This window comes from Nicotiana sylvestris, chromosome 6 (assembly GCF_000393655.2).
Source record: "Nicotiana sylvestris chromosome 6, ASM39365v2, whole genome shotgun sequence".
NCBI lineage: Eukaryota > Viridiplantae > Streptophyta > Magnoliopsida > Solanales > Solanaceae > Nicotiana > Nicotiana sylvestris.
This window is the reverse complement of record NC_091062.1, coordinates 29,084,379-29,099,274: the sequence shown is the minus strand read 5'-3', so window position 1 is coordinate 29,099,274 and position 14,896 is coordinate 29,084,379. Positions and strand designations below refer to the sequence as shown.

Here is a 14,896-nt window from a genome sequence, read left to right as displayed (position 1 = left end):
TCTGTAGATAATGTTTACACGTGCATTGTTCTTCTTTGATTGTTCAAGTGTATTTTGGTAAAATGTGGTGTTGTCCTAATTTTGTAGATTCTTTGTCTCAATTTTGTAGTTTAATTGGAACTGTGACTCTTAGACAGTGTATAAATGTAGTTAGTTTGTAGTTGATGTGTAGTCTGATGGTTAAATTGTAGATATGTTATTTTTTATTGTAGCCTGTATAGCTCATATATTTAAACTTCATTCTAACTACAGTTAATCTACATTTATGTGAGATACTTGAAGTAACTGTTACATCCTGTAGATAATGTTTACACGTGCATTGTTCTTCTGTTATTGTTTTGTAGTTATAGGTGTGGGTAGGCTATTCTTCTTCTAGTTATATTTTGTATTTGTCATGTAGTTATATGTAGATTACTGCTTCCTTTTTATGCAAACTACTAATGTTCATTAATTTTATATTTTCTACAGAATGGACCTTACTTTGCACAACAAAATGTTGATTATGGTGTGCTTAGATTCCACAGTTTGTGTGATCCTAGCATACCTAGCCAGATACAAGCTTTACTCTCTCTGAATGCTTTAAGGGTTTTCAGAAAAACTTGTTTTGGTTACTTATTAGGTCTCCCCACAATCTGTATGCAAAACCAATCACTTCATCTTCTGATGAAGTATGAATTGACAAAGTCTACTGACTCATATTTTTCAGTACTATTTAAGGGTGAAAAATTGAATTTTTCCTTGAGAGAATTTGGGTTGATAACTGGTCTTAATTGTGTGAATAAGTTTTCAGACTATGGTTACACTTCCACCTATGTTAGCCCTTTAATGAATACATATTTTCCGAACAAAGAAAGGGTTGAGAAATGGCATTTGAAAAATGTAGTGACTAATAAAGCATGGGCAAACGATGTGGATGCGGTGAAGTTGTGCATTCTTTATATGTTGGAATTTTTTGTTTGTCCTTCTGATAAAGACCATGTGACTTTCATAGACAAGTTTATGTTCTTTCTAACAGAGTCTGGTAATTTTGAGTCATACCCATGGGGTATCAAATCCTTCAAGCAGGTTATTGAATCTGTCTGACATCGTCTTAATCCCCATGTACATTCTTATCTGATACGGGGATGCTCATTAGCCTTGCAAGTGTGGCTATATGAGTGTTGCTCGTCCGTCAACACCGAGCTTGCTACGAGATGTTCTGAATCTATACCTCGCATTTTAAGATGGTCAGCTATAAAGGGGCAGATTTGGTTAACTGCAATTGAAGAGAAGATGATCAAGCCTGAGTGGATCAAGGTATTTTTTTCCACTTTTGTATGATGCTACAATTACATTCATAATAACTACATTGAATCTACATTTTTTTTGTCACTTGAATTAACTGTTATTTTCATCATTCAGTTCACAAACATGATTGAATCTGGAGAAGAGCTTGGAGTGCTTAATCTGCCAGACAAGATTCAATATGAAGATGAACATGGTGCTCAACCATCACATGTTCCAACTGCTGCTTCTCCATCATTTGAACCCAAATATACAGATTGTCAAGAGGACATTGAATCTGTCAGTAGCAAGCTCATGAAGTTGGAAAAGGGGATTGTGCAGGTATTATGAATAACTACAATATATTGACATAATTTGCTACATTTTGACTTCATTACATAACAATTATAGTATGTTATACATTGTAGTTAATTTGTGGTATAAATCTATAACAATTATAGTTTGTTGAATTGTAGTGTAACTGTAGCAGTTAGAATAAGATTACCAACTAATTATATATTTAATTTTTAGGTTGATGGAAAGTTAGATGCCTATAGGAAGGCTGTTTTTGAGGAACTCTCAAGCCTTCGAGAGTTCATAGATCAATCTTTGAAGGGTGTTATGAATGTGATAAACAAGAGGTTTGATTTGGACGAGTCAAAGGTAAGAATTTACATATAATTTTGTACTAAGACTAATTAAGACATATGAATAAAGTAGTCTCAAATATTCCCCAAAATTGTAGTTTGCTGGTAGTTCAACAAAAAATAATTACCAACATCAAGGAGAGAACAACCAGCAATTCCAGTTCAATGCTGGTGATCAACTGCATGGAAGCACAAGCAATACAGGTATCTACAAAACTCCTACATACATATCTACAAATTTCAAGACAGCATTATTTAATTATACTAATCATTTTTTTACTATGTGTTGCAGCTACAATTTCTCCAGAACATTTTCAACCACATGTTGACTTATATCCTGACTTCCAAGAAGCAGCTGAGGCATATAAAGCAGGTACAGAACCATTCCTTCATTACAATAAGGTTTTTATGCAAAATTTTAATAATTTACACCTTAACTACATATTCCTACATATATCTACAATTCTCATTCCCAATTATTCATTCAAGCTGAAGTTTCAGCAGAACATCTACAAGGAAATATTGAGGAAGAACCAGTAATTGATGAAGTAGATGAGGCACAACAAGCAGGTAATATATTCTCTATATTCTCTATAACTCCATAATATTGTTCATATCTACATAGATCTACACTTATCTACAGAAGGTGAAGTTCCACAGTCGCCAATTCACGGTGTGACTGTGACTGAAGTTGTTCCTGAAGGCATTGATAAAAAAGTTGTTCCTGAAGGCATTGAAAACAAAGGTTTGACATTGGATGACTTTGAGCTGCCAGAAAACTTATCACAGTTGGTCATGTATGGCGAGCCCATACCAGATGAATCAACCCCTGTTCATCCCGGTAGAACCAGGCAACCGGGAAAACATGCACGATCACCTTTCATATCTTTGTATAGTTCTGGAGGCAGCACATCTGTTGGACCTAAATTTTTTTACCTCAAGCACCCCTTCACAAGTGTCATAGGTGAAAATGTAGATCCTGAATTGACAGAAAGGTTCACCAACTGGTTATACATTCGTAGTGATAAAGTATCTAGGAGGTATGAATGCTTCATTTTACACTGTCTGTTCACCATTTTTATACTTTAAAATTGTAATTCATTTTGTAAATTTTTTGTATTTGATCATCTTTTTTTTGTTATTACAGGAGGAAATATTACTTTTCCAAGAAGGATAACCAAATCAAGCCTTGGTTGGATTTTGGTTGTGAAAAGATTGATAAGAAGGACTGGTTTTATGACCTTGCTCACCCCGGACAAGTCATCAATAACACAGTAAGTATAAAGAACATAATCATTCACAATATCTGTTTTGTCTTCAGCTGTGTAGTGTAATTGTAGTTTATTTTTCAGCTATGATGTGTAATTGTAGTAATATTGTAGACAACATATATATGTTACTATATTTATGTCTCAGCTGTGAAATTTTGCTTTTTATGGACCTTATGTATCATATGTGATGATGATTGTATGTACAAACTGGAATTTTGGTACTTTTGACTGACTTGGAATCTCTGTGTACCACAACTGTAGTTACCTTGTAGTAATATTGTAGAGCTTGTGATTGTGCCTATTAATATTAACTGTAGGTTGAACTTGCTGATTATTGGGACCTTAAGTTAGGTGGTATGTTTCATTTGTTCCTCTGTATAGTGAATAAATGTAGACAGTGCATAAATATAGTTAATGTGTAGTTGTTTTGTAGTCTGATGGGTCAATTGTACATATAGTACTTGTTCACTATGGTTCATACAAACTACAATTAAATTACATTTTGTGAGGTACTTGGACTAACTGTTATATTTCTGTAGTTATAGTGTAGCTAATTTGCAGCAATCTGTTAGAGTTTTTAATAAATTCAAATTGTAGTTAATCTGTAGCTGTCTTGTAGACAAGTGTGGTTACACCGTACCTTATTGTATATGTTTATTCTATTTTGGCAGCACATTGATGTTATTATGTATTATCTGCGAAAAAGAGGCAAATATGGCCCCAACAATAATACTAGGTTCACAACCACGGATTGCTTGTTCAAGACAAAGATTGAAAGAATCTATGACAAGTTCATAAGTTCTCCACCGGAACAAAGGTATTCGGTTGTTAAACCCGAGGATGATGTTGGAGAATATATTCTTGGGTACAGAATTCTTGCTAATGTTGCCTGGGATCTTGTTGACTATGTGCTCATACCTGTGAACCTTGTAGAGAACTTCCATTGGTTGTTGCTAGTTTTTGACATAAAGGACAGACAACTTTATGTTTATGATTCCATGGTGAGAGCAAACCGTCATAAAACAGTTGAGACATTGGTTGACAAGTTTTCAATCATTATCCCTCTGTATTTGTCATGCACTGGTTTCTATGGTAAACGTAAAGACATTAACTTCAAGAGCACAAAGGCATACATCGAGAAACCAGTTACGGACCCTCTCGACATACAATGGATGGTTGCTGAGATTCCACAACAAAAGGAAGGCTCAGTGTAAAAAAATTATCTCCCTTTCTATATGTTTAATTTTTTTATTTTAATCATTTGTTATATAATGAAAAATTCTCATCCTATGCAGCGATTGTGGTGTATTTGTGGCTGCATTTGCGGAGTATGTTAGCCTTGGAGATTTGGCAATCCCAAAGGAAGATCTTTCTGATATTGACCAACACCGTAGACGCTATGGAGCTCTACTGTGGGACTATGCAACAAAGAAGCAAGAAGATGGGTCAATCAGTGAGAGTGAGGTTACTGGCAGGCTAGCAAGGAGGAAGGGTGCTCCGGCAAAAAACGAGAGGACTAGAGTGCAACGAAAGAAGAAATAGACTATTGTGTTCCTAGTTTGGTCTGTGAAATTTGGTAGTTGAATTGGAAAACAATGTAGGAAATATGTCGTTTTGGTTTTCTACAACACTTTTTGTTGATTACATTATACTCGAGTACTCTGATTACATTTTTACAGCAACAGCTTTGTCTTACAATTTGACTTTAATCTTCAAGTTATTTTTATAAATACCTTCAAGTGCCAAGTAATATCTGTGTATAACTGTCATTTGTTACACAGCAGAAAGATAAAATAAATACAGGAATCATATAAATAATTTAGCCATCTTTTATCAACAAGGTTTATCAAAAAAATTCAATTTATCTACATTTAAACTACGTCAAACTACATTATAACTACAACTCCTCTACATATGAATAACAAGACTACAGTTCTAACACAGTTAAACTACATATTCACTACAATCTGGATACAATTTACGTTAAATGCATTATTTATTAATATCAGTTTTTTGTATACAGTAAATATTAAAGTTTAACTATTCGATAAAAAAAAGACAACTTTAGATGCTTGACAGAATACATAAAAACATAAATAGTGCAGATACACAAATTGATGCTTATACCTCTTATTCATCTTCAAAAACTTAAACAATTACACAAGAAAATCCGATAATTTGAGCTCACTAACATTTATTTTGAATAACTATTCTAACTACATGATATTCATTTCTTTTTCGGCGCATTCTTGCAAGTTCTTTTGTTATGCCCTTCACCTCCACAATTGCCACATGACACCTTGTATTTCTTTGACTTTATTTCATCAAATGTTTTATATCTTTCCTTGTGAGGTCTCCCTGGCTGCCTTTTATCTCCCGCCGGTGGCTTTACTACCTCATCCAAAATATGTTGTGGCACATCCCATTTGCCTTCATCAGGAAGAGGATTTACTGGCATTTCATAGGTAAGCAGAAGGCTCTTCCTTGTGTAATACGGAGAGCAATAGTTTTCGTATGTTTCATTCCTATGCCTTAATGCTGCCAAAGCATGCGCACATGGAAGTTCATCAAGTTGGAATTGTCCACAGCTACATTTCTTGTTTTCTAGACACACAATGTACCGCTTCACACCATCTAACACAGTATGTATATGATCTGTTGAAGCCCTCACCTACAATTGAAGACCAAACAGAAATAATAATACATCAATCATTAAAATGGATTATCAACAATTTACCTACAAATCAGCAACAAATATATTACAGCTCATCTACAAACTATTATTACCGACAATTTGACTACAGTTTAACTACAATCTGGAAAAACTGCAGCTAGTACTTTTTTGATTCTACTGCACCAAAAAAAAATATCTTACCCTTAGTTTCTGAGATAATGTACTGTTGTCTTCCAATTCTTTGTTGTATTTGTGACCAAGGTATGTGAAAGTACCCTTTGCCTTCGATAACTTTTCTTTTGTCCAACGTTCAAGAAGAGTCCTCATATACTCAAATAGATCAAATATTGGAAGCTCTCTTGCATCTTTTGTTACAGCATTCAACGACTCGGCAATGTTTGACGTCATAGTAAAAGTTCTATTCACCGTTGCATGTACTCTTGACCATCTATGATAGCCAATATCATATAGGTAAGACTTTACACGCAGGTCTACCTCTTCAATCTTCAACATCCTTTCATTAAATTCATCCATAGTGTATGACCGTGCTGTAGCAAAGTACAATTCATGTAATTGTAGATGTCCCTTCTTGAATTTTGACCTTATATTTGTCCATATATGCCACATGCAAGAGTAGTGTGCCAATCCCGGATAGACAACTGATGTTGCCTTCAGTATACTCTCATGCCTATCTGAAACAACACACATTGAAGGTCTTTCACCATATGCCTCCTTGAATTGCTCAAAGAACCACTTCCAAGACGCGTCGTTTTCAGAATCAACCACAGCATATGCCAAGGGAAAAATAGTACCTACATTTTTAAGACATAAAATATGATTAAATAACAACTACAATATATATTGAGAAATATAGACATGTTAACTACATTCTTTTATATAACTACAAAATAACTACAACATAACTACAATTTAACTGCATTTTAAAGACTGTCTACAAAATAAGTACAAAATTATTTCATTATTTACCTGCTGCATCCATGGTGCTTGTTGTCAGCATAATCTCCCTGTAGGCTGACTTTAAGAATGTCCCATCAATCACTGCTACCGGCCTACAATGTTGCCAACCATTTATTGATGTACAAAGAGCAACAAATGCGTATAAGAAGCAATCATCTGCTGCCTTCTTCAATTTAACAACAGAACAAGGATAATTCTTCTCAAGAATATAAAAATATTTGGGTAATTTGTTGTAGGAGTCACACGGATTCCCTCTCAAAAACTGTAAAGCTTTTTCCTTTGCTCTCCATGCTTGCATGTAGCTTAGGTTCAGTCCATGTTCGGATAACATGTCAGTTTGTATGTCATTTGGCGTGTAAATAGTCTTAGGATCACAATACTTTGGAACGACCATGCTACCAAGTACTGCTGCAGTACGTTTGCGCTGTATGAATGTTTCATCCATTAGGCAGCATGTGTGTTGACGGCTGAAACTTCTTATCTTGAACAATGCCGAATCATTAATTGACGTTGCCTTGAAATGTCATTTACAGCTTTCAGCAACACATATAAGCCAGTAGCTACAAAAGAAATACAATATTTACACAAATTTATGAAATAACTACAATTAACTACAAACTGACTACAATTTAACTACAATTTATAAAACCCACCTATCTTCAATCATACACTGATTTTGCTGATATATTATCCACAAATAACTACATACCTTCTATGACTAGATCTTTTTACTCTGAACTGGAACTTGTGCATCACTGAATAATTCTTCATTGCAGCAGCTACTGTTTGTTTGTCCTGATAAACTTGTCCTTCTTCAATATATGTTTGCGTAGATTCAGTTATTATTTCACTTTGATATTCCTCTATAGCTGGTGAGGATGGAAATTCAAGTAAGTTTAGGGATCCAGACGAACCTGCAAACAATAAATTCATAAATGTAGTTTCTATGTAGATAATTTTGAAAGCAACATTGCTTTATCCTTTTCAGTACTATGTGAGCTTTGTAGTTTAATTGTAGGTAATTGTAGTAATATTGTAGATAACATAGTAACACCATAACTCTCTGCAATGTCGAATCAAACATACCTGCACTGGTGCTTTCATTGTTGATTGCCAATTCCATATTGAAATCTCTTACGCTTATACATAAAGGATACGAACCTAAGTTTTTATTCTCCTTTTTGGTTTCCATGTACACACGAACCCCCATATCATTCCTAATCTCCATTGGAGGACAATTCTCGTTCACAATGTATTTGATTTCTATAATTTTATCCGATGTATCAATCGATAATTGTTCTGCAATTGTAGAACTGAGAATTCCGTAGCTTGCATTATCATCTACCACAATGGCATCAACTTCAAAATCTCTAAATCTACCATAGTTATCCCAATTACCATTCGATTTCAGCATTATTGGGATTTTTGACATGATTTCGTGTAGTTGATAGGAAAAAAGACGAAGAACAGATATAGTTTCTACAATTTGAGTACTGATATCGACGAAGAGCAATTTTGTACAATTTGAGACGAAGAACATATATAGTCTCTCTTCAGTAATTGTACAATTTGATTGCGTTTTTTGTTGTAGCTGATATCAACAGAGATCTCTTTCTGTTGAGGAAGGAGAGAATTACGCAACTGGTGCCTTCATCAGGAAGAGAGATCTCCTTCAGTTTCAAAATTCGAATAAAATCCTTGACAGAATCACATCAGATCTGGTGCCTTCATTTTAGGGCTTTTTTAATGGCAAAATCTACCTATTTTTGGATTGGTATATAATTTGTAGTAAAAGTGTGGACTATATGGGTAAATAACAAATTATGAACATTTTTGGTAATAAGATTTGATATATGGTATAGATAGGTAAAAATCCCTATAATCAAACTAGTAAAGAATGGTCCATGCTGAGCATGGGCCCAATCACTATATTGCAGATTTGATTTTTTTTTTTTTGTTATTCATTCAAATTTTTGGTGATCTAAGTTGTATGATATCTTATTGTAACTTTAAAAATACAATATTTATTCCTACTCATTCTAGTTGTAAAGTGTTTTGGACTCTTGCATTTCTTTTAGAGTGGTTTTATCTTTTATTGGTGGCATAATAACAAATTATGGGGTTGTATTTTCGTAATTGAAGAACGTTTTTAGCTTCCATTTTGTCACAAAATTGTCCAACTTGGGTATTCACTTTACTCAATTTATAAAATTAAAAAAATGATTAAATCCTATGTTTCTATTCCGCGTTCCTGCATTATTAATAATAGAATGGGCCATGGTGTCTATTTGAATTCATTTATCGCATAATTTTATAAGTTTGAACAGGTTAATTTGTAAGAAAGCAAGTTTGATATGAAATGAATGGATAGCAAAGAGATCACATTGTTAATTTTTAGTTTGTAAAATAGTTTTGAATTAGGTATCATTATAAATTTTAAAAATATATTAAGATTTTTGAACAGTATTATTTGAAAAAGTACTTTATAGAGTAGAAGTTTGTGTTAGGCTTTAATTAAAAAATATTTTCTTAATATTATAGTAACAATATATGGTTGGCCAAGATTTCAGAAAATTTTATCCCTATTCATTAGAAATAAACAAAGTCCTTTACAATCTAAATTATGTTGTACATTTAAAATATGATTATAATTAAACCAAAAAGAGAAAGAATGGCTGCTTAGCAACTACAATAAGCTAAAAAGGAAAAACGGTCAGACAAAATAATCCAAAACATAATTGAAAGTAACTCATTGGTTATTCTAAAAAAAAAATAGCGATTTGGAAATGAAATTACAATCTCTCTCACAAAACAATTAATTTTTTTGTATAACCTGATATGGTAGCGCCTACCAAGTAAGATCGGCGTCATTCTATACCCATTCGTCGAACCCAAATTAAAAATATATAATAGTAAAATAATGTTTTTCTATCCCAAAAATATACCATCTAGGCAATGCCATAATTGATAAGTCAGGCGTAAATTAATTTATTTTTTCCAAAAATTATATATTTAGATATTATTTAAAAATGTAAAATAATTTCAAAAAATTTCAATTCGGCATAGTTAAGATCTATATAAAATTTATCTCTTAAGCATCTGATGTCATTATTGTTTTTTACCAGAAGCAGTACCATTTTTTGGATAAACTATCTACAATTTTTTAGTGGGAGAAAATAACAAACAATACAAAGTCATAGGAATTGTGAAAGAAGATTTGTGCAGTTACAATGGATCAATTTAATTTTAGCTAACCAATTTACTGCTCCAATTATAAGTGCTACTATTACTGTTAAAACATATTTTGAATGAATTTTTTATTTTCAGGTATATCAATGTCAATTTACTAATACTCAACAACAATAACAACCACCCATTGTAATTTCACAAGTGGAGTCTGGGGATTGTAAGATATACGCAGCTTTACCCCTATTCTGAACGGGCAAAAATACTGTTTCTGATAGACCCTCGGCAAAGATACTTTTACTAATGCTTTAGAGATCTATAAAATTAATGAAAAGCTCTATAAAATAAAATAAATCAGTAAAATAATGTGTAAAGGTCTAGTAAGGATCCAATACAATTAATTCAGAGAGGAAAGATGGGTTACAATGTTTTCATAATTAGAACATAAAAAGGCTGGCACTGAATAATTAAATTAAATAAAAATTAACATGCTTAATAATCGTAGAATACATATTTAATATTTAAATTAGATAAATTTTAGCTTAAGGAAAGTCTGTTGTTACTTCTATTTTACCGGGAAATAGAATTTCACTTTTGGAAGAATTACTGTATAACTTTACACTGTCAAAGGGTCAAACAACCTTGGACAAGCAAAATTGACCGAAGAAAAGTGCAAGTAAAACATTCATGTTTTTTAGCCCAAAAAAAAGAACACAAAAAGAAGGAACGGAAAATGTTGTTGTACGTGTACTTCAACATGAATCAGAACCATGCGCTTTTTGAACAGTCAAATTGTTCTCAAAGTTTGTTATATTTACTCAAATACCAGTGGCAACTGAAGCAATAAAGAGATTATTCAGGGGCATAAGAATTCTTCAAAAAACGGCGCTGCCAAAGTAACTGTGAAATTCCAGAAATATCCTTATGTCAGGCAGACATGTTGACCATGAGCTGCCTGGTTATTCCCACTTATAGTATAGGATTACACAATCAATTAAGTACATATAGAGAAAAATACAAGAACAAAAAAAATCCAAATTTTAATAGTTCTTTAACTTCTTTATCGTTAATCAAGAAAAATTAAAGCGCAAATCTCAACCATTAAAGATGCACGCGAACACGTGACACAAATCTAAAAATTAAAATAACATGGAAAAGTAATCTATTACTCCCTCCGGTCCACAATAAGTAACCAATTTTTTTTTTTATTTTGATCCAAAATAAGTGTCCGTTTATATAAACAAGAAACAATTCAATTTGTTTTTTCAAAGTTACTCTCATGTACGTATTCTTAAAAAGTCTTTTACTCCTCACATTAATTATGCTGAATCATTTAATTAATGATACTTTAGTCATACTAACTACTTTTATTTAGAATTTAGTATTTTCTTAATGGGTGTGCCCAAAGTAAATTGGTCACTTATTGTGGACCAGAGGGAGTAATATCTAAATGAGATAAATCGTAAAAATTGCACGGGGCGCCCTATTTGGTCACCCACATTTAACCTATACCCATTTTTTAAAAAACTTTTAACTTGTACCCACTTTTAAAACAATTTCAGCTCTCTTTCTCCTCTTCCTTCTCCTCCTTCATTTTCTTCTTTCTTCTTCTACAACGATGACTTCAACATTGCTCTTTTTGATTAATGAAGTTAAAGCAAATATACTGAGGACTTCCATTTGGATTATTATAACATTAAAAATCACCTAAACTGACTACTGAAATGGTTCAATTTTCCTGCAAAATACAAGGGAATCAAAAAGGCAAAGAACTGACTTCCTAAAGAGGCTATTAAACAAAATACATTCCATTCTAGACATGATGTCGGAGGTCATGCCGTTGAACTAATAACTGGAGTTCTAAAGCATCAGCAAGAGAAAGTCAAAGGTCAGATAAAATTAACTATCTAAAAAAGTACAAATCAAGGCCCGTTGAAAACATGAGAGCATAAACATGCTGACGTTAATCAAATATAGAACAAAAACTTTAGCTCTAGAGCTGAAGTTCCCCAGTTACAAAGATAAAAACTTCAGCTCTAGAGCTGAAATTCCCGAGTTACAAAAGAAAAACTTCAGCTCTAAAGCTGAAGTTCGTCATTTACAAAAACAAAAATCTCATCTCTAGAGCTGAAGTTCGCCAGTTACAAAACAAAAACTTCAGCTCTAGAGCTGAACTTCAAGCCCGGCTACTAGAATGCTGAAGTTTTGCGTGATTACCTTTGTTACTTCAGCTCCGTATGCTGAAGTTATGCGAAAAAGCGGGTACACTTGTAATTTTTTTTGCAAAGCGAATACAAGTTAAAACGTGATACAAAAAACAGGTATAGATGCAAATGCCCGAGATAAATCTCACACATTGTTATAGGAACTTTGGAAAATGGAAAGAATAGAAAATGAAAAGGAGCCAAATTCCTATATTTTGTCCGCTAACAAAGAAATTTGTCGAATTAAGACTGCTTTGATATGCGTTTAGTTATGGAGTAATTTGAAACATGCACAAAAGTGAGCTTTCAGTTTTTGTTGGTTTTGTATTGGAAAAAATTGTATTTACATATAAAGATGACGTGTCAAGATATGTAGACTGGTCAAAGAGTGACAACTGTCAAAAAGGTACGAGTTGCAACAAATACGAGCAAAGGCAAAAGAAGAGGCATGGGCAGTTATTCAAATAACTTAGTGCCCGTACCTATTTAAGTCATTTATATTCAAGAATCAAAGGAAATGAATTTGACAATATAAAAGAGTGCAGATACGGTATTTAATGGGCATTAAAAGCTGAATACGTTAGAGAATCTGTATTGAATATAATGATTATGTAACGTAACATTCAATATCTTTAATTACTCATAATAGCCTCATTATGATTTAGGCAAAACGCATATCTCCAAGATATCTATAAAAGGGAGATATCTGATCAATTGTAAGGATACGAAATACTATTGGAATATACTTTGGTTTACTTGTTTTTCTCCTAATTTTATTCTTGCTACCCAAATTACTCTCTTTTACATATTCTTTCGATTATCAGTAACCCGTGTTCTTCTACATTCTAGCTTTGACTAAAATTCCATTTTTTGGTTAAACAAATTGGTTCTGTTACCGGGAATCTGATAATCTATTTTCTTTTTGCTTAACTTTCCTTGTTGCATCAACTATGTCGAACAACAATGACAACATTCAAGGAAACCAAGAAAACCAAACAAACCAACAACTTCAGAGAGACCCTCAGGATAATAACCCACTGATTATTTCTCCACCAGGCTCTTCTCGGCGATCTCGTGAAGGAACTCCTGATGGATCTCATACAGATGGACATGCTCAATTCGAAAATGTTGAAGCTATGGATGAGGCTTTGCAAAAACTTATTACCGCACAGGTCAATAAAGCCGTTGAGGCCTTGGTTAGCCAGTTATTTGCTGCACTACCCACACCTACTCCAAATAACAACACTCTGGAGAACCCTCGTTTCGGGCTTGTTAATTCAGGTAGCGGTGGAACCCCCAATGAATCGCAAGAGGGAGAACCAGGTAATTTAGTTAATTCAGATTTGCAAAATTTAGTACTAACATTGCAGAAACAGCTCAAGGAGCAAAGTGACCGCATAGAGCAAATACCCGGGGTGCCGCCCGTAATCAAAGTGATATATATGGATAAATATTCTTAACAACCTTGGAAGCCAAATGCTACTCCCCTTCCAATTCCAAATAAATTCAAAATGCCTGATATTCCAAAATACGATGGAACAACAGACCCATGAGATCACGTGACTGTATTCACAACAGGCGTAAAAGGCAACGATTTGACTAAGCAGGAGATTGAATCTATATTAATCAAAAAATTCGGTGAAACACTCATCAAGGGTGCATAACATGGTATTCTCTTTTACCCGAAAATTCTATAAACTCTTTTGCTGAGCTTGTAGATTCTTTCAATAAAGCACATTCGGGAGCTCAAAAATTCGAAAAAAGAATGGAAGATATTTTCAAGATCAATCAAGGGGACTCAGAATTGCTTAGAGAATTCGTGGACAGGTTCCAACGTGAAAGAATGACCTTACCTCATGTACCTGATAATTAGGCAGCTATAGCTTTCACAAGCAACTTGAATGAGAAAAGCTCAGAAGCTACGAGGAGACTCAAGGAAAGCCTTCGTGAATTCCCAGCTACAACATAGAATGATGTTTATAACAGGTATAGCACGAAGCTGAGGATTGAAGAAGATATTGTTCCGCGATTTCAAAAAGAAGAAAAGGTAAGTTCGAGACGTGGGGAGACCGAAAAAAGATCTGGTAAAAATAGGTACGAGCCGTATATGGGACCTGCGGGAAAAGACTCACGGTCAAAGCAGGACAATCAAAGGAATGATCACAGATCAAGGAATAGAGAATCAAGTTCTTCATCAAGATTTAGGAACGATCGAAACAACTATGGGTCACGAGATGATGATAAAAACTTAAAAGCAAGATTCGGTGGTTACAATTTTAACGTCAGCACCTCGAAGCTCATAGCTGTTTTGAGAAGCATGGGTGATAAGGTTCGATGGCCAAAATAAATGAGATCGAATCCAAACAGGTGCAACCCTGATCATTGGTGCGAGTTTCATAATGATCACGACATAAAACAACAAATTGCAGATTTTTACAAAGTGAAGTTGATTATTTATTAAAACAAGGATATCTTACTGAGTTGTTCAGTGAGAAAGGTTAGCAAGCTTACATGAAGAACAGGCAGGAACCTCCAAAACCACCTTCCCCCAAAAGAATTGTCAATGTTATAAGTGGGGGTGAAGACATCAATGGTATATCATATACTACAGCTAACAAAATTTCCAAAGTTACAATTACCCAAAAGAAATAGGTGTGGCATATCTTAGAGGAA

General features: G+C 33.7%; 3 protein-coding genes across 3 annotated transcripts; 2 read left to right on the top strand and 1 right to left on the bottom strand.

Moving 5' to 3' along the window:
* Positions 1–1,836: 1,836 nt before the first annotated feature.
* On the top strand, positions 1,837–3,603 carry LOC138870410 (uncharacterized). The gene is made up of 6 exons (XM_070148213.1): positions 1,837–1,926; positions 2,009–2,114; positions 2,203–2,283; positions 2,554–2,950; positions 3,058–3,184; positions 3,499–3,603. The coding sequence occupies exons 1-6, from the start codon at positions 1,885–1,887 to the stop codon at positions 3,601–3,603; spliced, it is 858 nt and encodes a 285-aa protein (XP_070004314.1). The 5' UTR covers positions 1,837–1,884.
* Positions 2,822–4,723, top strand: LOC104249159 (uncharacterized). Its single transcript, XM_070148212.1, has 4 exons — positions 2,822–2,950; positions 3,058–3,188; positions 3,853–4,391; positions 4,477–4,723. The coding sequence occupies exons 3-4, from the start codon at positions 3,868–3,870 to the stop codon at positions 4,721–4,723; spliced, it is 771 nt and encodes a 256-aa protein (XP_070004313.1). The 5' UTR covers positions 2,822–2,950; positions 3,058–3,188; positions 3,853–3,867.
* A 685-nt stretch (positions 4,724–5,408) lies between these two features.
* On the bottom strand, positions 5,409–7,278 carry LOC138870409 (protein FAR1-RELATED SEQUENCE 5-like). The gene is made up of 3 exons (XM_070148211.1): positions 6,843–7,278; positions 6,057–6,667; positions 5,409–5,852 (listed from the first exon to the last, which is right to left on the bottom strand). Exons 1-3 carry the CDS (start codon positions 7,276–7,278, stop codon positions 5,409–5,411), a joined length of 1,491 nt encoding a protein of 496 aa, XP_070004312.1.
* Positions 7,279–14,896: the final 7,618 nt, after the last annotated feature.

Excerpts from the sequence above, each read along its gene's own strand:
- LOC138870410 (XM_070148213.1), top strand. The coding sequence starts at position 1,885 with ATGAATGTGATAAACAAGAGGTTTGATTTGGACGAGTCAAAG. Across the intron at positions 1,927-2,008 it reads TTGATTTGGACGAGTCAAAG|TTTGCTGGTAGTTCAACAAA; the intron begins GTAAGAATTTAC and ends CCAAAATTGTAG. Across the intron at positions 2,284-2,553 it reads AGCTGAGGCATATAAAGCAG|AAGGTGAAGTTCCACAGTCG; the intron begins GTACAGAACCAT and ends ACTTATCTACAG.
- LOC104249159 (XM_070148212.1), top strand. The coding sequence starts at position 3,868 with ATGTATTATCTGCGAAAAAGAGGCAAATATGGCCCCAACAATAATACT. Across the intron at positions 4,392-4,476 it reads CAACAAAAGGAAGGCTCAGT|CGATTGTGGTGTATTTGTGG; the intron begins GTAAAAAAATTA and ends CATCCTATGCAG.
- LOC138870409 (XM_070148211.1), bottom strand. The coding sequence starts at position 7,278 with ATGGATGAAACATTCATACAGCGCAAACGTACTGCAGCAGTACTTGGT. Across the intron at positions 6,668-6,842 it reads AAGCACCATGGATGCAGCAG|GTACTATTTTTCCCTTGGCA; the intron begins GTAAATAATGAA and ends TTAAAAATGTAG. Across the intron at positions 5,853-6,056 it reads CATTATCTCAGAAACTAAGG|GTGAGGGCTTCAACAGATCA; the intron begins GTAAGATATTTT and ends CTTCAATTGTAG.